The following is a 21,630-nucleotide window of genomic DNA, read 5'->3' as shown; positions in this document are numbered from 1 at the left end:
AGTGCTTTGAGGATTTATAGGATAACAGGTTAGCTAGCTTGCAAGTCTGATCATGCAAAACCAGTTATGATAAATGTACAGAATATTGTGATAAGACATAACTGAGTTTTGAAGGCTCTTCCTTGTGTTTTTCATGTTCCGCGAGGTTAAAAATATGCAGACAGCTGAACTTTGCTCCCATATGTATTATCCAAAGCCATGGGGTCTAATCTGCTGCTGATCCAGTCCTTCCATCAAGTTTTACTTACTGGCTCATAGTTGAAATTCCAGATTTAACACATAAGGGTAGGATAGGGTATGGCTGTTGCATGACATCCAAAATGGTAAGGGTTAGTGACAGGGCTAGGCTTTTCTTACTCCAGAACATATTGTGTACAATGGTGTGTGAAAAGCAAAAAATGCACTGTGATTACACACAAAATTACTCCTAGAAATTGATGTTATTTGCATACACCTTATTTTTCTCGACTAGGTTAAAGGATTGTTTTAACTGCTTTCTGTAAAGCATGTTGGTCAGCTTCTGATATATTTAATAAACTGACCAAAAGAAACTAAAACAAATCGGAATGGGCTGCAGGTTACATGTTTCTTGTCCTGTTGATCAGAGCCTCTCACAGATTGCTATAAGTAGTAAAGGCACGGCAGGGAAAAAGAGAAACACAAAGGTGAAAGAACAGACTCAACAGCAACAGAAAAAAGAAACCTGATGAGAGGATTCCAAATCTTATCCTAACATTTCTAAGTGAGAATAGATGGATAAACCTCTTTATAAATCTCTGACATTAACTTTCTGAGGGTGATGGGGATCTAACACCCAAGAACTTGGACATTTATTAGACTTTACCAGAATATGTAGCTGCTAGTGAGATAAAAAGCTTCAAGTGACGCACTGTCCTTTACTTTAAAGTTTGCCGATGAACTCCTGCCAAGGGCACACAAGACATTTTATAGGACATGGAGGCTGAAGACTGAACTGCATCTGGAAGAATTAACGATTTAATTAGCGTACTTGTGTGATTTATGTTCCCATCTTCTGACTTTGTTGTCATATCAGTTGTTATCTTTATCTCTGCATGAATTCTGATGTCATGCTGATCCTGGAGAAACCCTATTTCTTTGCTGCATGCTAATACTTCACTTTACTTAACAAGTCTGTGAAGGTTCTCAGTCATCCAGGTCATCGTAGTCAAAGGAGATTGCAAAGAAAAGCGTCTGAACTGAAGAAGCCTCTCGGATGAGAGGCGAAACGTCTTCAAGCAACTTGAAGAAGTCCAGATGCTTTTTTTTGCAATCTCCTTTGACTGTACTTCACAAGATTAAAGAGTTGTGGGACCTGTAGTCTAATAACTCTGAGAATTTACCACATGTGTTTTACTAAAATGCATCAAAACTTCCAAATGAGGGGAAACATTAAGACAAAGCGTGACAACCAGATTTTTTTTTAAAGCAGGGCCTGTATTTATTTAAATGCCATTGTCTTGTTTTGTGTTGTTTAGCTTTTTTTTCATTGAGGCAATTAAACAGGGAGGCAGTTCTCACACATTCACTCACAAAAACGACTTAATTGGTTGTGTCTTCTAAAGGGCAATTAACCCCCAATAAATTATGACACCTTAAAAAAAACTCGTCAGTGGCGTGATTTATGTGGCTAATTACTGTATGAGAGAAAAATGCTTCTAGCAATTTTAATACCGAATACCGTTAGACTTAGATTTCAACTCTGCGGAGAGGAAAGAGAGGGGGAGAGAGTCTTGGGTTTTATTTGCCAGCTCTTTGGAAGCATGGGGCTGTTTTGTGAGGGGGGTGGCAGGGATGTACCCCTCCCCTCTCTCACTCTCTCTCTCTCCCTTATCCTCTCCCCTCCTCTCTCCTCCTCCTGCTCCCCTGGCCGCTCTCAGACCATTGTTGTTGTGACTGCCGTCCAGAGAGCAGCAGGGTGCTGTAGGAGGGCTGGTGTGCGAAGGACGCAGTCGCTCGCTCCTCTCTCTCTCTCAGCAGTTGAACGAAACAGGACTGTGGAGGGAGGCTGAGCCCCACATTTGATCAGCAGAGCTTATTGGGATAAACACACTGAGCAGTGGAACTTGAAGAAGCGCTGCGTAAAGACGCGCGTATCCAAAACGGTGTTGCAGTGTAACCAAGAAGGGACTCTGAACTACGGGGCACGGGTTTTTTTTGTTTGTGTTTTTTTTTTGTACCCATCTCTATAAATCGGATCATTTTCAGCATTTTCATACAACTCTAACTCGTAAGTTCCTCGCTCCCTGACTGTTTTCCTTTATCTCCGTGGATTTAGCCTTCTGAGCGGCAGCCTGCAGTGGACTTTGCCCCGGGGATCGCAACGCTTTCCCCCGGGTCACTGGAAGAGCCCGACAGCTGTCGTTCGTGTAACAGGCCACTGTTTTTTGATGGATTTAAGGCTCAGCTTCGATTTTAGTCGGATACACATAAGCTGAAACACGCTCACAGACTGATTTTTGGGAAGGATACACCAGGAAAAGTGGCTCTCCAAATGAGGATTTCAATATTCGCTCGGATCAACCGGGACAAGGAGTGATTTCCACACCGGTGCCAATCATCACTGCGAGGACAGACCCAAAGCAAAGGTGGGTGAAAACAGACAGAGACAGCTGGAGCTTCTTTGAGTTTCATTCATTTTTGTCCTATCAGCAGGCACGGCGGACCGGGGGCTAGATTACCAGAGAGTTATAGATCACATAATGCCACCATCCATCATGAAAAAAACCGAATAGGATTGATAAAACACACAGTGTAATTTCACCCACCAACGAGTTAATTTTAAGTTAATCGGGGGGTTTAGGGACGAAAGATTTATAATTTTATACGTGTTTCCCAATGAAAGCAAAACAGATCAATTAGTAGACACTGAACTTTCCACTTGTCAGGAGAAAAGATTGTTTATATCGCCCAAAGCGGAGTTTGAACTTCATCAGACCACAAGTGCCATTAACGCGTGAAAGAAAGATTGATCATCCTTTTTAACATTTAATTAAAGTATTTTTCAGGAATATTATCTAAACACTATCAGCTCCTTTATTCTGCAGATCAAAGTTTTTGACTGAGGAGGGGCTCACGTGCGGGCTCCAAAATTACAAACTTCTAGGTTTAACTGTGAAACAAACAACGATTCTCATTCGTCGGTTGTTGAGTTGATTGTAAACTACACGCACGGTGTGACACTAATACAGCTCTTGGGTGCTTTATTGAGCGTGGATTATGGTACTGAAATATAAAAGTACAATACAGCAGAAGTGTTTTGGCTCCAGCTGAATACGGGAAGGCTGCGTGCCAGCGGAATTAGCAGCAGCAGCAGGAGAAAAATGTTTTCCAGTCCTTAATTGAGAAAGAATACGTTTCATTCAGCAAGCTGGTTCTTTAAACAGTGTGTATGTGTTCGTGCGTGCGTGTCTGTGTGTGTGTGTGTGTGGGCGCTGCCTGCCTACATGGAGCGCACGCACCAGGATCTGGCGCCTGTGCTCAGTTGGCTGTGCTTGCAGCAGAAAAAAGAAAACCAGTGTATTATTCCTTTAGCGTTCCTACAGACTGTCAGTTTACGGTTTGTCCGCATTCAGATGCTTAGACCGCTTTAATAACCTCTGTACCTCAATATCACTTTCTATACGAGTCAAAATGTTTGAAACAGGTTTATCGATCATTCCTAACGTATAACAACATCTGGAGGTAAAACTCACAGCTAACAATACTGTGAAGATTATTTTGACCTGAAAATAGTTGCAATTGTTTATTTGAGTTGAAACTTCAGTTCATAGAGTGAAAGTCAATATTATTAATTCATTAGTAATCAGCTTTCTGCCTTTTCTGTTTTCCCCCCATTATTTTTGAGGAGTCGCTGCTTTTCATTGTCTTCTTTAATAGTAAGCTGGATGTCACTGTGGTTCTGGACTGTTTGTTAGATTAAAAAAAACATCTCAAGGCACCATAACATTTTATAGATTCACAGATTAAGTAGGGAAAATACAATGACCAATCATAAAACTGCCTTTGTAGCTGGCCTTGTTACCAGATCTGGGTCTAGGTAAGAACACCAGTGCATTTTAGATTTTGAAAACCCACCACCACCCATTTCACTGTTTTCCTTTGGGTTTCCACCTCCTGAACCTGAAGTCTCATCAACTTTTAGTCCAATCTCTCTGCTGCTCCTTCAGATTCTGTAGCTTCCTGGCAAGTTTCAAGTGTTTTCCTAGTAAGGGCCCATTATCCCGGGACACACCAAGCACCATCCACTGACAAACAACAGGCAGTAACAGCCCTGCTCCTTATTCATCATGCAGGAGAGCCTGGACAATGTGAGGCATACGAGTGGGACAGATAGCAGGACATCTGGTTAAGAATACAGCTGCTCACAGTCAATACAGGCTCTCTCTTTAACTATTTGGCCTGACAATTGTTTGTGTTTTTGCCATCTGGCTTAAAAGTGAACAGAAAAGTTTGTGTCTTTAGCTGCTCCCCTGCTAGATCTCCTCAGAGAATCAGGTTTCTGATCCTCAGATAACTGTCTGCCATGTGTTTGTTTTTCCCAGCAGGCTCCACGTTTACAGACTTTGGGGGTCTCTGAAGTTGCCAATGCCAGCGAGTGGAGTGTGAGGCCCGGAATAGGCTTCCAGCGTTTAGTTTTCCCTTTTAGCCCACAAAACACACACGTCACCCACAGAAGATGACGCGGGTCTGCTTGTTCTGTATTCTGCTACTCTGCTTGGTGGTCAGAGTCACGGCCAGAACCACCGATGGCTTAAGAATAAAAGGTAAGTCAGGAAATTCTGCTCTGATATCACACAGTTATTATTAACTTGATCACTTGGGGTTTGTCTTTGCATAAACCTTAGATAAGCATATGGCTGGTGGGGTGGGGGTGGGGGGTTTGATCACAGCCAGATAGCAGGTCTCATTTTTATTCATCTGTTGACTAGGAGTGAAGCTGCTTTAAATTCTTAAAAATATGTTATGTATCTGGAATTGTGTGGACCAGTCCACTTTCCCTCCTTAGAAAGTTTAGCCCAGAGGGAGGCAGGGTGACAGCAAAATGATTACGAGGCGAGAGTCAGAAAGAGCGAAGAAGTCGGAAGCTCTCAGCGTTTGTAAACGGCGCTACCCGATCCGTCCGGGGCCCTGAGGCACGGAAGTGTAAATCTGCCTGGCTGCGTGCCAGCTGTAGAGGATGGGGAGGGGGGGGGGGGGGGTGGCAGGGCCTTCTCACTGATGCTTTATAAACAGAAGCCAATGCAGTGCACCAGGCACTGTTAGTTTAAGGTGCCATTAAAATGTTTCTACTGAGGTAAGCCACAATCAGCCTTTTATACAGCCAGCTTTCAAAAATGAAACTATTATGTGTGATAATAATTTTATCTTCTGCTGCAAAATAAACAGGCTTAATACTTAAGATTAGAGGACTTTGGGGTGCCATTCTTTTTGAGGATGTGTGTAGATTGATGAAAGTCGAGGTGGATGGTTGTCCCTGAGGCACAGAGAACAGAAGCAGTCTCTGTGGCTCCAGTTTGGACTGCAGGGCTGTCGAGGCCAGCCGGGACTTGTTGTTCCACGACAGTGTGCAGGAGGGGGCTTCAAAAAAAGCCCCTCAAGAGATGTTAGTAAATAGTCAAACAGTTATAAAAGCAGTTAGATTTTAATAGCATGCACTGGATATCAGGGTTTGTATTTTACATGCATAAATTGTCTGCACCAGTTCATGTACTGGTGCTTTGATTCCTGGTATTGGGGATGTTTGATGGTCACCATAATGTCCAAAGTCAAGAAAAACAGAGCTGTAAAAGCAGCGCCTGGCCTTGAAACAGTGACCGGCATTTTCCTAACTTCTGGTATATAATAGAATCTACACCTTCCAAGCTGCCAACTTTATTTATTTATCCAAACTAAATCTTGTAGTAGGTTATAAACAAACTTTAACTAAGCTTTTAATAGTCACCTGAAACAATTCTGTGGGTATTTTATGTTCAGTTACTAATTTGAAACCCGCTCCGAGCGCATGTCAAATATAATTATATAGCTAATGTTGCTAATTCTATGCTGCAGCAAAAGGAAAACTCATTTTCAGTCCAGATTTTTTTTCTGCTACATCATTAGATTATATAAAAGTCTAAGTGAAGATTTTTGTCTATAAACTCTGCACTTGACTGTAAATCACCAAAAATAAAACATAAGACATAATTTAACCACACATGTCACAGATTAGAGGATGACTGGATGATCAATTTTGTTTAAAAATAAAATGTATATATATATATATATATATATATATATATATATATATATCAAATGTCTGTGAAATGAAAATGCAGCAGTCGTTAGCAACATTAATTTTATACATTATAAGAAGTAGCTATAATGCAGCTTTTGTATAGAATAATGCTGAATGCATACTTCCTGTGGTGGCGTATGTTAACATGCATGTGTGCCCCCAAACCATTATAGCTTTGTAATTATAAGTGGGAGCTGCAAACTGACAATGTAAATAATTCCAGCAATTTTCCTGGAAAGTTAATCAGAAACTGGATAATTCTGGGAAGTTCTTTAGCCTGCTGGAAGTAAACCTAATTGGATAAAAGTGCATATTTGAGGGCTCTGCTGCTGTACGTTCCTGCATTGGGCCACAAATGCCTCTTCATTGTACCATACGAGGCTCTGCTGCCAGCCCGGCCGGCTGGCTCGCACCAGCTGAGCGGGTTTGTTTGTGTTGTGTTGTGTTTTGTTTGCCCCCTCGCCTCTGGGTGGCAATTCACACTCTGCTGCGAGTTCATCTCTGGGGCACCGTCGCTGTCTCTGCAAGTTCATTAGCGTGGGTATAGTGTGTGTGCTTCAGCTCTCTGATTTACAGTTTCTTTTTCTAACTCTTTTTTAACTAGATAAAATTGTGGCTTGTTGGGATTTCACGTTTCTGACTCCCTGTAAACAAACGAAGTGTTGAGTTTGTTTGCCTCCAAGGTGTTTCCTTCACCAACTGCCATTTCTCATTTTCCACTCAGAAGGTAGTGACTGTATATTTGTTCCTGAAAGGATTACCTGCGTGTACTCTGGTGTTTGGAAAAAGAGATAGCACTTCACTCCGACAGGGAAACAGATTGCCTTTCACTAAGCGCTCGCAGGAAGCAATCAGACAGAAAATTGCCCTGGAAAATTGTTCGTTCTGAGTGACTGAGCAGAAAGCGAGGTCTCTAGCCAGGGCGCACATATGCTCCAGCAAGTGAGTGGGTGAGTGACCCACTGAATGGATGGCACTGTAGCTGAGGGTGACACCATAGTGGCTGGGTTATCAGGGCACTCTATCACCAGTTCCTGGTAGCATTAAATGTCTGTGGTTGTTTAGGAACATGGTGTGCTTCTGTTGCCGGACCTTTCAGAGGTAAAATGAAACCGCCAGGATGTGTTTTGACAATTTTTGCCTTGTTCACTTGGTTATTGAGACTACGACGACTTGTAGCAGTTTACTGATTCCTTTATTCTGCAAAATAGCTGTACTGTGAAGCCTGAAATAGGTTCAAGATTGAGAGAAAGAGTAAATAAGGAGGCTGTCACTGATCTGAAATATAACAATGAAACAAATCTCAATAACAGGAAAAAGATATGACTGATCATCTGTCTTTTCTGACTTTCTCTCCTCCATCTCCACATTTGGTTTCCAGATCTTCGGGTCACTAGGCCTCTGATAGTTCCAGGTTACCCAGAAAACACCACAGCAGTGGTTGGTGGTCAGGCAAAGTTGATGTGTAAAGTCCACAGACCAGGAAGCACAAAGGTGCAGTGGCTGAAGGTGAATGTCAGCGAACCAGGCCAGAACCAGGGAGGACCCCCTGGCCTCAGGGCTCTGACGGTGAGAACAGATCTGCTAACGTCAGCAGTTGTATTGTCCTCTGCACTGTGTTCTCTTCTCATCACTCTAAAATAATCTGTCACGCAGCCCCTGCAGAACATATCATCCAAGGTGAATACTCTCCATCTGTCCAACATCACTTTGGAGGATGCTGGCGAGTACATCTGCATGGCTGAGAACAACCATGCGGGACAGACGGTGCAGGCCATGCAGTCAGCATGGCTGGAGGTCCTGCCTGGTAAGGCAGACTTATCATTATATGAATATTTAGGATTTATAGGCATATGATTTTTTTATGTTGTTTAGATAGAAATGCTTAGTGTCAACTTTTAACATCCCACATCTTTACTTTTTTTAAATGACAACTTTTCCCTTTCACAGGGATTATCATTTCCCAAACTGAGGACATGCCCGCTACTAAAATCCCCTCAGGTAACCTCACTCTGGAGCTTTTACACTTTATTAGAGCTTTTTAAAAATAAATAAAATCTATTTGGGTGTGTGAAGTGAAAGTATACATTTACCATACAGTGGTATGTTTGCCAACTGTGAGAGCTCAAAACTTGGCATCCACCTCCACAGATTTAGCTTCTCTTTGGTCTCTTAGATCATTAGTGAGCCTTTACCACCCCTTATATTCACTCTGCGACCGCTGTCACATTGCGACATGTTCATCAGCTTCAATCTCCCTTCCTTCTTGTTTCTTTTCTTTGCTTCTTTTTGAGGGAGTTTGCAGAGCTAGCCAGATCGCTCTCAGTCTCATAACAATTCACAGGGGAACAAAAAGATGAAGAGGGGAAGGGGGAGTGGAGGTGGCTCGGGTCAGTAAGGCCCTGTCTCCATGGCAATGTCATTGTGCTTGTGTGTATGTGGGGACTGGAGATAATGGAGTTTGAGGAGCTGAAGGTCATAACTGAAGGAATAGCGATTAGACTGGGCTCTGTGGTGAGATAATCAGAGCTACAAAAGAAATAAAGAGAAGGAGAAGGAGAGCTCGAAAAGGGTGTTCAGACTGATCATAAAAACTTGAGAAGAGCCTTCAGCACCGCGAGCTAATACCATGCCTGCTTTTAGCAGATGTTCTCGAGGACTTGAGTGAGGACACCACAGAGCATCTCCTGTTAGAGCCAGGCAACGTCCTAAAACTGCGCTGTGACATGAGCACCCGGCCCGGCATGGCTGTAAACTGGTACAAGGAGGGTGCACGCGTTCTGCCCACACCCCGGATCCAGATGCGAGGCGCCATCGTGGAAATCACAGACGTAACATATGAAGATTCAGGTGTTTATGTTTGTGTTCTCCGGGGATCCAAAGAGCCTGTGAGGAACTTCACTATCACTGTGGCAGGTAAGAGCACCCACAGTGCAGTTTTGATGCTTTACTGGATTTTTTATATATAAAGTCACTGGTTTTAAAAAAAAAAGCTTTTAAGTAATGAGGATTAGAGGCAGCCATAAATGGTTTTTGACATGTCTTCGTCTCAGACTCGCTGGGATCTGGGGACGACGATGAGGACAACGACTTGGAGGATTCTTCAGCTGAGATTGAAAATGACCAAGTTTACTTCTACAGAGGTAAAATTGCTGCTTATTTAGCAGCTGCATTTCTTGAATTTTGTGCTATAACGGCTTATTAGCAGTTCTTTGTCTGTGCAGGACCATATTGGACACATCCCCAGCGTATGGAGAAGAAACTCTATGCTGTTCCTGCAGGAAACACAGTGAAGTTTCGTTGTCCAGCTATGGGTAGCCCCATGCCGAGCATCCGCTGGCTCAAAAATGGACGAGAATTTAGAGGAGAGCATCGCATTGGAGGCATCAAGGTGACGAAAGTTACAGTTTGTCATGTTGTGCGACATAAACAGATTGTGTTTTTATTTGCTCTCTTATTCATATAATTTTGTACTTCCTCTGCCAGCTACGACACCAGCACTGGAGCCTGGTGATGGAAAGTGTTGTGCCCTCAGACAGAGGAAACTATACCTGTGTGGTAGAGAACAAATATGGCTCCATCAGTCACAGCTATGTTCTTGATGTTCTGGGTAAGACATGAAAGATCATGCTTCTCATATTTAATGTTCATATTTAAAAAGTAAAATTAAGAAAAAAGCATATCTTGTGACATCTAGAGTGAAGAACACAACCCTTACACGAGTAAGCACTAAACTAAAGCCATAAATAACAGAAAATCTTTATTGGTTGGATTATACAATCTGGCTGAAAAGCATTGGTCAGCACAAAAAAGCAGAATTCCTTCAAATTTAAGGCTCCAGTCTGAGAGAGGAGATAACTGAGCGGGTGAGCAAATGGTGACAGGGGTGCCCAGTGTTGGGCTGCGGCGGGCAGGATGTGGATGGTCAGACTTCCACTCCAGTTTTCTACCTGACTTGTGACAAGAGATCGAGCAGTGCTGCGGTTTGTTTGTTCGTTTGTTCGCTGTCTCTCCACCGCAGGGTCAGTTTCCGTCCCTGCTGACGGGGGGAAAAGACTAACGAGGCAGCTAACGAGATCAGAGAGAGAGAGTGACCACAGATCAAAGAGACTAGCGGCAAATAGGCATGCTAATGGAACCAATTTTCATTCCAAAATGACATTTCCTGGTCTTTTGCCAGCATAGAAACATATTGAGGGTGACAATGACAATTGCTGGCTATTTTAAGGAGCTTATTTGCAAAGCATGCATTTTTGTGGGCTTTAAATGACTAAACAAATGAATGTCTTTAAGAGGCAGTCAGGTGATTACCCTTTACCTGCCTAAAACTTCATATATGCTTAACAGATAAATTAAACCTTTGTCTCCATATGCTCTGCTGTTTCTTTGAGATAAGCAAAGGCATTGAGTGGTTTCTCTTGATCTTTGAACAATTTTTCAGTCTGAATCTTTGCTCCCTTTGCTTACCTCTTCCGTGTGATTTCCTCCAAAAACAGAGCGTTCACCCCACAGGCCGATCCTGCAGGCAGGTTTGCCAGCCAACACCACAGCAGTGGTAGGCAGTGACGTCCAGTTCCACTGCAAGGTCTACAGTGACGCCCAACCTCACATTCAGTGGCTCAAGCACATCGAAAGGAACGGCAGACGCTATGGTCCTGACGGGACCCCCTACGTTCAGGTCCTCAAGGTTGGTAATACAACGAGATGCTATCCTTTCACGTTTTGTTAACAGCAACTCCTTTGGTAGCTTACAAACCTACCTGCTTCCTAGCTCTCTTCATATGTCCCATCGTTGCATTTTGTGTCATGCAGACTGGCAGTCTGAACATGTCTGAGGTGGAGGTCCTCTACCTGTCCAAAGTTACCATGGAGGATGCTGGAGAGTACACCTGTCTGGCTGGAAATTCAATTGGCTATGCCTACCAGTCTGCCTGGCTCACTGTCATTTCAGGTAAGAACGAAGCAACGCAACTATATAAAAAAAGTCACTCTACACTACTTTGCATGGTCTTTTCAAAATATTTTAGCATTGCTTTGGTCAGCTAATCATTGATATATAGCACTTGCCATCAAATACTCCACAAACCTTCAACTAATCATTTCTTGTTTTGAGTTCCCTCTCCTATTGGATTACATTTTTTTTCTCTAACTTGCCTTCTTGTACTTGCAGAGGAGGAAGCAGCAGATGCTATGGAAACAATGGAGACCAAATATAGCGACATAATTATCTATGCCTGTGGATTCCTGGCTCTGATCATGGCCATTGTCATCGTGGTGTTGTGCCGAATGCAGGTCAACCCCAGAAGGGAGCCATTTGATGCACTCCCAGTGCAGAAGCTTTCCAAGTTCCCTCTTCGCAGACAGGTACGTCTCATAACCTGCTATGACACAATGGATGATCCAACCGCATCTGAAGGCAAACCTCTTGAAACCTGACATCTTTATCTCTTTCTTCAGTACTCGGTGGAGTCCAACTCGTCAGGGAAGTCCAGCGCATCTCTGATGAGGGTGGCTCGCCTGTCTTCCAGCTGTTCACCAATGTTGGCTGGAGTCATGGAGTTTGAGTTGCCCTATGACCCAGACTGGGAGTTCCCCAGGGAGAAGTAAGTCATCTGTCATTATTTGTTGAGATGTAGATGATAATCAATCACAAATGCTTTTTTTTTTTTTTTTTTTTAAATAATCTGAACTGTTAAGTCTCAACAACATTTAAAGCGTCTGCTCCTTCCTAAAAGTATTTCTTCACTGAGTTTAGTTTGGCTGCCGGGATCTGTACTCATTTAAACATTGTAGCGCTCGCATCATGTGTGAACCAAAAAAGAAACAAGCCCGCAAGCCACTTTTGGCTCCATCAAACCTATAGTTTTAGAAACCGGAGCTTCAAATTATGGATTTGTACAGTTTTCTTTTGGACATACTTATTTTCACTAAGACTCCCTTTCTCTTTCTAGTCTAACATTGGGTAAACCTCTAGGAGAAGGCTGCTTTGGTCAGGTGGTCAGAGCTGAAGCCTACGGGATCAACAAGGACTGTCCAGAACAAGCCACTACTGTAGCAGTCAAGATGCTCAAAGGTAAGAAAGGAATACTACCAACGAAATAATTCCTGAGATTAACTTGGCAGATCTTCCTTAAAACAGCATGTCAACTAAATAAAACTACATGTCTCTCTCAGATGACGCCACAGACAAAGATCTGGCAGACCTCATCTCAGAGATGGAGTTGATGAAGGTGATGGACAAGCACAAGAACATTATCAACCTGCTGGGAGTCTGTACACAGGATGGTGAGTGTCTAACCTTTATTTTGGATAAGAACCAACACATTTCCTCATTTTCTTCCCAAGTCATTTTGTTATCATTAATCTAATGAAGGTCTGCCTGATTTAGGGATTGTTTCAGCTGTGGTGGTTGCAGCCCTTCATCCTGTTTTTGCTTGCCCCCACCCAGGCCCTCTGTATGTGCTGGTGGAGTATGCTTCCAAAGGAAGTCTGAGGGAGTACCTGCGAGCCCGAAGACCTCCAGGCATGGATTACACCTTTGATGTGACTAAGGTGCCTGAAGAGCAGCTCACCTTTAAAGACCTGCTGTCCTGTGCCTACCAGGTGGCTAGAGGGATGGAGTATCTGGCCTCTAAAAGAGTAAGCTCTCTCTAAAAAGTTGAAATGTACTAGAAGTAGTAACTGTAGCTCATTTTCCCAACTTTTCAGTAATATTTCTACTGGCTGTTTGTTTAGGTTTCTAAAAAAAATTGGTTCACCATAAAGTAGAAACTTTCGTGATGCTAACCAGATTAGTATCGCCAGTACAGCAACAGTAGGAACGCAAAGTGACGATTTGCAAAGATATGCTAATACAGACATATTAGTTAAACAATACAAGCAGTCATAATCCGGGAGAAAACAGACTTCCCTCAAAATGTGATTGAGAATCCAGTTTAGCTGTACTGGAACATCTTTTTTTATGAGACAGGGCCAACTGATGTGTATCCATATTGATCCATCAATCCATCTATTTTCCTAACCCCTGATAACCTGGACAGGTTGCCTGTCTATTGGAGTGTGTCTGAATCCCCACAGAGTAATGCAGACATAAAATGAGGGCAGGACTAAACTTCTTTAGGTCTTCAGAGTTATATATGCCCCAAAGAGGCTGTGATATAAGAAATGTGGTTTTGATTGAAAGGATCAGGTTCCTTCATGTAATTCATCGTATTTTGGGACTTGGCCTTCAAATTGATTAGTCTGGTTGAGACTCTGGATGGCAGCACCAGCTGTTCTTCCTCTCTTTGTCCTTCCTGTCGGTTCTACTTTTTCTACCCCCATCCACATGTTTCTTGTCCTTTCAATTTCCCAGCATGCACCATGTTTGCGTGCTTCATATCAACACGTCTCCTTGTCTGCCAGTCTCTTTCCCAGACAGGCATTCCTCAGCAGAGAGCTGCTGCAGCTTCAGTCCTGTTTACTCTTCTCCATCCATCTGTCCGTCCCTTCATTGCATGGCTTTGTCCTTTTTAGCGCTGCCATAAATCTGTTAGCAAACAGGCCGGCAGAGCCTTCGTCTGGGTGTAGGCATCAGGTTTCTGGCTATAAGGCCTCCGAAGAATGCAGGAGCCTGAATCTAACCCTCCATTATGGGGAGACCCACAAACCAAGACTGGCTCATTTCGCATGTCCCCACAAATCCCACGTCTATTTCAAATGAAAACCAAAATAAACTTAATGACATCCATTCAATGTGGGCAAACACTGCTTTCTTTTTTCCTCGCAAAGGGTTGTTTTTCTTAAAACTCCAGGATTTCTATATAAAGACATTATATTTTTGCGGACCTCACCAAACTGAGGCACCGTGTGTTGATTTTAGGCTCCCGCGTCTTTTAACTTTTTGGGAATCTGCAGTCAGTCATTTTTACCTCTCCTACCTCAGCATTTTCAGACAGGGAAATGTCACGCCACAAATCTGAGAGCTTGTCATGCAATGGGTGAAATAAGTCGTACAGTTATCTAAAAATCAAAAGAAACATGCAATATATTTAGAAACTATATATATTGTGTGTGTCTTTTTTTTCAATTTTCTTTTTAAATCTGTTTATTTAATCTGGAGACTCAACAGCTTGTGTTGGGAATTTTTCATCCCCTTCTTCTCTCTTTGCAGTGCATCCACAGAGATTTGGCAGCCAGGAACGTTCTGGTGACCGAGGACAATGTGATGAAGATTGCTGACTTTGGCCTGGCCAGAGGAGTCCACCAGATTGACTACTACAAGAAAACCACCAATGTGAGTAACATTTCTAAGGAGCATTTGTTTTAGGAATTTGCGCCTCTAACACCCGGACTAGGGTGCAGCTAAGCTGTCGTTATTCTTTTAATTTTTCCAGCATAGCTAGCTAAAATATTGACATCTCAAATCAAGTTTCAAAGGAAAAATACTATATTTTAAGTGCCTCGATCTAGTGTCTTTTTGCTCAGAAATACTATAGCAGTATTGTTAGTAATCAGTTTGTACAACCCTTTCCCGTTCTGTCAATGCATAATAAATGTGTAAAGGTTAAAATATAGGTACATATATATCTGCGGCTGCTTATAAACCTATCTGCCCCTTAGTCCTTTTATTACTGACTGGTTTCCTTTACAGTTTTAATACTCCTGAAACCAGATGTTTGATGTTTTCCTCTGACTGGCAGCAGGCTTAACAGGACTTAATTAGAAAAGAGTCGATGAAGAGCGAGTAAGGGAAAGATTATATGGGAGACATGCAAGAGCATGGCGCAACTAACTAGGATGAGATTCTGGTTAAGTTTGGGTACTGAGAGGCTCTAACGTGTTCGTGTCTGCTCTTCAGGGACGACTACCAGTGAAGTGGATGGCACCAGAAGCTTTGTTTGACAGAGTCTACACTCACCAGAGTGATGTGTAAGTTCAACTCATCACAGTAAAATCTCAAAAATATCAGTGTTATACCTTCCTTCTCACATCTTGTCTAAACTTGTACTCAAACTCCTTGAAAACTTTTCTCTGTAAGGCTAACGAGTGATATCCAATGTTTTTACAGCAACATCAAGAAAACCTTTCATTTTCAAATGTGTTCAGTTAAAATCATTTTAGATCTGGACAACTAAATGGTAAATGGTAAATGGCCTGTATTTGTATAGCGCTTTACTTAGTCCCTATGGACCCCAAAGCGCTTTACACTACATTCAGTCATCCACCCATTCACACACTGGTGATGGCAAGCTACAATGTAGCCACAGCTACCCTGGGGCGCACTGACAGAGGCGAGGCTGCCGGACACTGGCGCCACTGGGCCCTCTGACCACCACCAGTAGGCATCGGGTGAAGTGTCTTGCCCAAGGACACAAACTGCCAACTCTTGAGCCACGATCGCCCACGACTACAAGTTTCTTAGTTGTAGTTAGATAATTTTCTTTTTAATTATTAAAGTTTTAGCTTATTATTTATATGCCACTTTTAGCTGCTACTTTATTTATGATCTATAAGCAACCAATTTCACTGTATTCACTGTTAATTTAAAAATGTTGTTTGTACCTTTCGTCAGACATTTCAACTGTTCATCTTTAAATATGTATTTTTAGCTAGTAATGTCACTGCTAGCAAAAATGTTAACTAAAGAATTTTTTTTATTTAAAAATGTAGTTAGCTACTGTGTCTTCACAGTTTATCATTATCTCTAGCTTTAGTGAGCTGTTTCAACTGCTTTTTTCTACTTTTAACTCCTCAGCATTATAGTGAGCCCACGGTATAGTGGCTAACCTGTTCACTTTACCTATGAAAGATCTCTACTTTGACTCTGGGAGTAGGCACAAACTGGGCCTTTAGCAATTATTTTCCCAGCAACTGCCATCAACGTCCAGCAACATCGTGCAACAAGTTTGGGAATCTTTGCTTTTCCCTCAAGACAAGTTGCTGACAGGTAGCCATGGATCAGCCTCTAAGTATGTATGGCTGGGGTTTTATTCACTTGATCCTATATTGTCACCATAGCTGTCACACTTCACACATGTGGTTACTGCTCACGTGTCTGCAGAACCTCAATACCCCTATTGCCTATCCCAAGCCTGGATAAATTGGAGGGTTGTTTCAAAAAGGAATCTGGCATCAAATCTGCACCAAACAAAATGCGAAGATCCATCTGTGGCGACCCCTTGGGAAATAAGGGAGCAGCCAAAACTAAATATATATTTAACTCTTCAGATGAGCCCAGTTGTTTAATAGTGGAGTTAATCTTTCTACTTATCCCATGGTTACTGCTGAACGAATCCAGTTGAGAATAATTGCTTCATACTAGAGAAATCACCGATGCTACCTTTCTGTGTTCAGGTGGTCATTTGGTGTATTGATGTGGGAAATATTCACACTGGGCGGTTCACCGTACCCTGGTATCCCTGTTGAGGAACTCTTTAAGCTGCTGAAGGAAGGACATCGCATGGACAAACCATCAAACTGCACACACGAACTGTAAGCAAGCCCTCTTTTCTTTTTAAGCTTTACTCTCAACTGTAAGCAGATATGCCTATCTATGCTAAGAAACATTGTAGCAGACAAGTAAAGAGCAGTAAATAAACTGGATCCACTAAAGCTACCACCAGTAACTACTGTGTTTACTTGTGTGGATTGAAAAGATTTTAAATGGCTTTTTGGAAGAAAAAAAAACATATCTTTAGCATAGCACATTTTTGTCCACATCTTTTCTAAAGAATGCAGTGGTAACATAATGGTAAATTATGTGGATTTTTAAACAATCCTTATATTTTTTTCCTGCAGCTATATGATGATGCGTGAATGCTGGCATGCTGTTCCCACCCAGAGACCAACCTTCAAACAGTTGGTTGAGGAACTGGACAGGGTGCTCCTGTCCATTTCTGACGAGGTAGGTTTAAAACATATATACCAATCTATCCACCTGTAAATGTTCCTGTGTTATGTGTAAGTCTACTGTTGTTCAATTTTTCCTTCTGTTCACTTTATAAAACTCATGGTAGTCCTATAGGTTTCAGACTCATTCACAAACACACAGTAGCGTCTGCAACCATAAAGATGTGCGCGCACATTTTCATTGACACCAACAATCTGCAGCCCAGATGTTCAGCACGCAGACTGCTTGAGCTGAGCAGATTTCTGATCCTATAAACTCAAAGCAATAAACACAAAATCAAACAGTGTTTGGCTGCTGAAATTGCAGCACTTTTTGTTATTCCTTTGCAGATGTGCCAGAAGTTAACATGTTTGATTTGTTTGCTTTTAGGTGTTCATGAGCTTAGATACATTCATAACAATCTTTAAAGCAACCAATCCAAAACCAGTCTGTGCTGACCTGGTGGTCCAAAACTATGATGGCAACAACTCTCCAAAATGTGTTCAATAGCAGTGTGATAGCCAGTCAAGTTCAATCTTTATAGATTTTTACTGAAAATTTTCAAAAACATTTAATTGTGCACTTTTCTAGAATTTCTTCTTATTAATTAAACTTCCTCTTCCCCTCAGTACTTGGATCTGTCAACGCCTTTTGAACAATACTCTCCTTCATGCGAGGACACATCCAGCTCCTGCTCCTCTGACAACGACTCAGTTTTTACCCATGATGCCTTATCCACCGACCCCTGCCTCTTGGGCTACCAGGACGTGCACTCTCGGATAGACACGAAGATGGCTCTTCGATAGGCGCACGAACACCACATACGTACAAACACAACACTACAGTTGGGAAACAATACTTTGGGCTTTTGAAAGAAGTAACATTCTCTGGCTACCAAACTGAAGGACTGCTTCTCCTTTCTAAAGGTAAATTAAAGATTTATTCATGCGATGTTGTTCATTGGACCTCCACTATGGCATCCGACAAAGCCCTGGAATATAGATAGCATTTGTAAACACACGTACACACACAAATACACGCACAGCCACACACCTCTGCACATGGAGCACCAAGGGCACTACGCTTGATACCAAGGTGGAGTTTTGAAGTGTTACATCATGGACAGAAGAAAGGAGGAGAAACCAATCATGGTACTTTGGACTATCAGTTGTGGAACAGTGCCCAAGAACAGTTTTAGCTTTGGAGGCATAAAACTCAACAGAAGTGACCCTGGTACTTGAAATGCCTTTAAGTGCTTTCTCTCTTTTAAGGCAGCAGACAAAGATCTCCTCCACAAACTCGACCCACAACCAGGGCTGGAAAACCTCGGTCATAAAGACATTTTGACAAAAACAAACAAACAAAAGATTTATTTTGCTATGATAGAAGATAAGAAACTGATTGTTAAATATAAATCTGTTTATATAAGATTATATTACTTTTGTGTTGCTTATTTAAGGAGAAAACAGTCTTAAATCTCAGGATCTCTCATGCTAAGAAGTTGCTGTAGTGGCAGCAAAGTGCCTGAATCGATGATTTCCTGTGAATATATTAGAATATTAAACTATTGTTATGTACATATCAACAACAGAAAGACAATTGCCTTTTATAAATTATTCTGAATGACACAACAAGTGAAGGCTATTGGGGGCAAAAGAAGAGAGGAATTTAATCAAGTGCCAAACCTGTCATGTCGTGGGCTATCGTGTTCGGATTTCTTTCCAAAATACCAGCTTATTCATATTTATCTCCAACAGCATCCCTAAATCTAAAAAAGCAGATCTTATTTTGAATTATGACTGATTGACTGAGACATGAAAAATCCATTAACAATTAAAGCCTTAAGTGCTTTTGTGGCAAGAAAAAAAAAAACGATAGCTTGGGCCTTTAAGCATGACCTCAGCTTGGGAAATTTGGGAACAAAGTCCGCCCCCCACCCACAATTTTTCTTTTTGTTTTTAATCTCAAGTCGAAGACAAGGTTCAAACCCACAAGAAGACAGTTGAGATAAGTTTTGAACGTGTCTCAAAGACGTTGCGGTTGCGAGTGTGGCTTGTTTACTCATTCAAGCTACCACATGACCTTTGAGGCGACATTACGTGGTGCTCCTTTAACAACAGCTCTACTCTTACATGAATGCTCCGTGAGGGACAGTGTGTCCAGGGTGGGACTCGTTCTGAAAGGAGCACTGACGATTTTAGCATGAGGACTCTGTTGGGAGCTGGCCCAAGCCCAGTGTCACTGCTGAGAAGCACGGGGAGGGTGGGGGACACTGAATGTGAAAGCCTGTGTGATTGATTTCAAATAGGGGAGGAGGGGGAGGGACACCTATTGTCTCCGCGTAACCCTTCACCCAGCCAGATCTGTTGGCAATAGGTCCTCAGGTCCGCAGCCTGGCTGGACAATGAAAGCTTTGCAGGCTTAATGGGTGTGACTACAGACCAGAGGGAGTTTGGGGGGTGGTGTTGTGGGCATAGCTTGGGCTTGTGTGCAAATGAAGAGGCTCTTATTATGGTAATATCTCCTCTTCTCTCCCTATCTTTATCCACAAAGCCTCCATCTTTTAAATTACAAATCTTAATTCAGATTTGCAGCCCCACCACTGCCACCAGGACCAGCTGTAGACAATTCCCCTGTGGGCTAAAATGCCAACTGATTCTCAACCCGCCTCCTGGAGCTGACTGCAGACAAAACTAAACAATATTTGCATCGCCAGCCCAAAACCTTCATATCTTTAATATGTTCAAATAGAAAAAGGAGGGTTTTACTTTAAAAAGATGCTGTAAATTCATCAATCATTTTATGGTCTTTGAAGAAAAACAACCATCTTGTCAACAAAGGATTCACGTATGGCCTCTTCTCATGTTAAGCTATCGCTCAGCTTCTGCGTCATTTTGAAAAGACGTTTTATCCACAAAGTGTTCAAAAAGCATTGCTATTTTTACATTCCTGTTACCTGCTCTTCTCTCAAATACCAATTGTAAACAATCATGGCATTCTTAAACATTTCCTCAAGAGAATTATTTTAGAAATATCTAATTTATTTGTTTATTGTTTTGTTTTTATATGAAATAAAGTATAATTTAAAATAAAGCAGCTCTGTGTGCTCGTTTCTTTATTTAACTTTAAAGAACTCCATTAAGGATTTTAGGTTTGACACTCCCATCACTTTCCTTTGGTGAAAAAGGAGCTTATCCCAGCTGACATCAGGGTGAAGGCAGGTATTATCCCAGACAGTATACCGGTGTATCACAGGGCTAAAGAGAAAGACAACCGAACAGCCTCACATTCACACCTGCTACCAGTTTGGATCTAAAAGACATGTCTTTGGACAGTGGAGGAAATCCATGCAATCACAGGAACTATATACAGAAAGGAAATTCAAACTATACCTAAACCTCATTTTATCGGTTTAGACTGATTAATGTTAAAAACAAAACCAGAAATGCTGAAAACCAGAGTGTTTCGGAGCATAATTGGTCGAGCAAAGGATGGCTGACCCATGCTCTGATGAGTTTGTTTCCATTCTTGTGATAGCTGTGCAGCGCTTTCTCTGTAGCATGCGCCATAGCACCAAGACACACCCTTAAAATCCATGCATTACACTCACTCATTCCTAACGTTGCTGATTCCCACATCTCATTTTAGGAATAACTTTAATTGTAATAAATTACATTTAAGTAAAGGCCCCTTTGGTGTGACAAACTGGATCTTATACGGGATTTAGTGATTTAGTCTGACCATTTTAATCCTATTACCCCACAGCTTAATCACTGGTATGTTTGGTATTTAGCACTGTGCTTAAGATGTTTGAGTATTAAGAAATGGTCTTTGATTTAGAGTTGGAGATGATTTCAGGGAAGAGGGAACATTTGTCCCCGCTTTAAGTTGCAGATGTATTTTGTTGTCTCATACCAGGCCTTTAGATGTGTCTAAATACTCCACAACAAAATGCAGAGACACTGGTTAATAAAGACAGAATCCTGCACATGAAGGGATTGTGAGGTTCAAGAAAAACCTCTGCAGAAGAGACACCTTCATGCCAGACAAGTATGTGAGGAACAACCTGGAAAAAGATTATGAATACTGGAAGTTTGTCCTTTGGAAAGATGAGACAAAATTAGGGGTCTTTGGTATCAGAGACGCTGCTTCTGTTTGGAGAAAGAAGCCAGAGGCGTATAAAGAACATTGTCCCCAGAGTGAAACACAGTGATGGGACTATTATGCTGTGGGAATGCCTCAGGGCATCTGAAACCATGAATATTGTCAAGGTGGAATGAATCAAGAAAACTTCAAACAGTCACTGCAAAACTGGGTCTGGGTCATCACTTTGACTCACAACATCATAGAGACCCAAAATATGTCAGTATTAACCTTTGCATTAAATAAATTCTTTAAAAAACACATTTTTCACTCGTCTTGTGCAGTGTGTTAATAGTGTTGAAGATTCAGAATGATAAAATTC

At 41.9% G+C, this 21,630-nt stretch overlaps 1 protein-coding gene across 2 annotated transcripts; it reads left to right on the top strand.

Annotated features, from left to right (window-relative positions):
* The first annotated feature begins 1,920 nt into the window (after positions 1–1,920).
* fgfr4 (fibroblast growth factor receptor 4) lies at positions 1,921–20,258 on the top strand. Of its 2 annotated transcripts, none has more exons than XM_087847446.1 (21): positions 1,921–2,606; positions 4,566–4,784; positions 7,677–7,864; positions 7,952–8,102; positions 8,246–8,296; positions 8,942–9,211; positions 9,349–9,438; positions 9,520–9,686; positions 9,782–9,905; positions 10,792–10,982; positions 11,108–11,246; positions 11,466–11,659; positions 11,753–11,898; positions 12,247–12,368; positions 12,470–12,580; positions 12,744–12,934; positions 14,448–14,570; positions 15,135–15,205; positions 16,631–16,768; positions 17,075–17,180; positions 17,795–20,258. In XM_087847446.1, the coding sequence occupies exons 2-21, from the start codon at positions 4,697–4,699 to the stop codon at positions 17,969–17,971; spliced, it is 2,838 nt and encodes a 945-aa protein (XP_087703572.1). In that variant the 5' UTR covers positions 1,921–2,606; positions 4,566–4,696; the 3' UTR covers positions 17,972–20,258. The 2 variants fall into 2 exon arrangements, with proteins under 2 accessions (XP_087703572.1, XP_087703573.1); XM_087847447.1 differs by having other exon boundaries at positions 4,563–4,784.
* Positions 20,259–21,630: the final 1,372 nt, after the last annotated feature.

Source organism: Neolamprologus brichardi, chromosome 10 (assembly GCF_056152115.1).
Source record: "Neolamprologus brichardi isolate AB-2024 chromosome 10, ASM5615211v1, whole genome shotgun sequence".
NCBI lineage: Eukaryota > Metazoa > Chordata > Actinopteri > Cichliformes > Cichlidae > Neolamprologus > Neolamprologus brichardi.
The sequence above is the reverse complement of the archived record's forward strand: the minus strand, read 5'-3'. Positions and strand labels throughout refer to the sequence as shown.

What these genes read in the sequence shown, in the direction of transcription:
- fgfr4 (XM_087847446.1), top strand. Translation starts at nt 4,697, where the DNA reads ATGACGCGGGTCTGCTTGTTCTGTATTCTGCTACTCTGCTTGGTGGTC. An exon ending in CCAAGTTTACTTCTACAGAG is followed by an intron (nt 9,439 to 9,519) that starts GTAAAATTGCTG and finishes TTGTCTGTGCAG; the next exon opens with GACCATATTGGACACATCCC. An exon ending in CTGGCTCACTGTCATTTCAG is followed by an intron (nt 11,247 to 11,465) that starts GTAAGAACGAAG and finishes TTGTACTTGCAG; the next exon opens with AGGAGGAAGCAGCAGATGCT.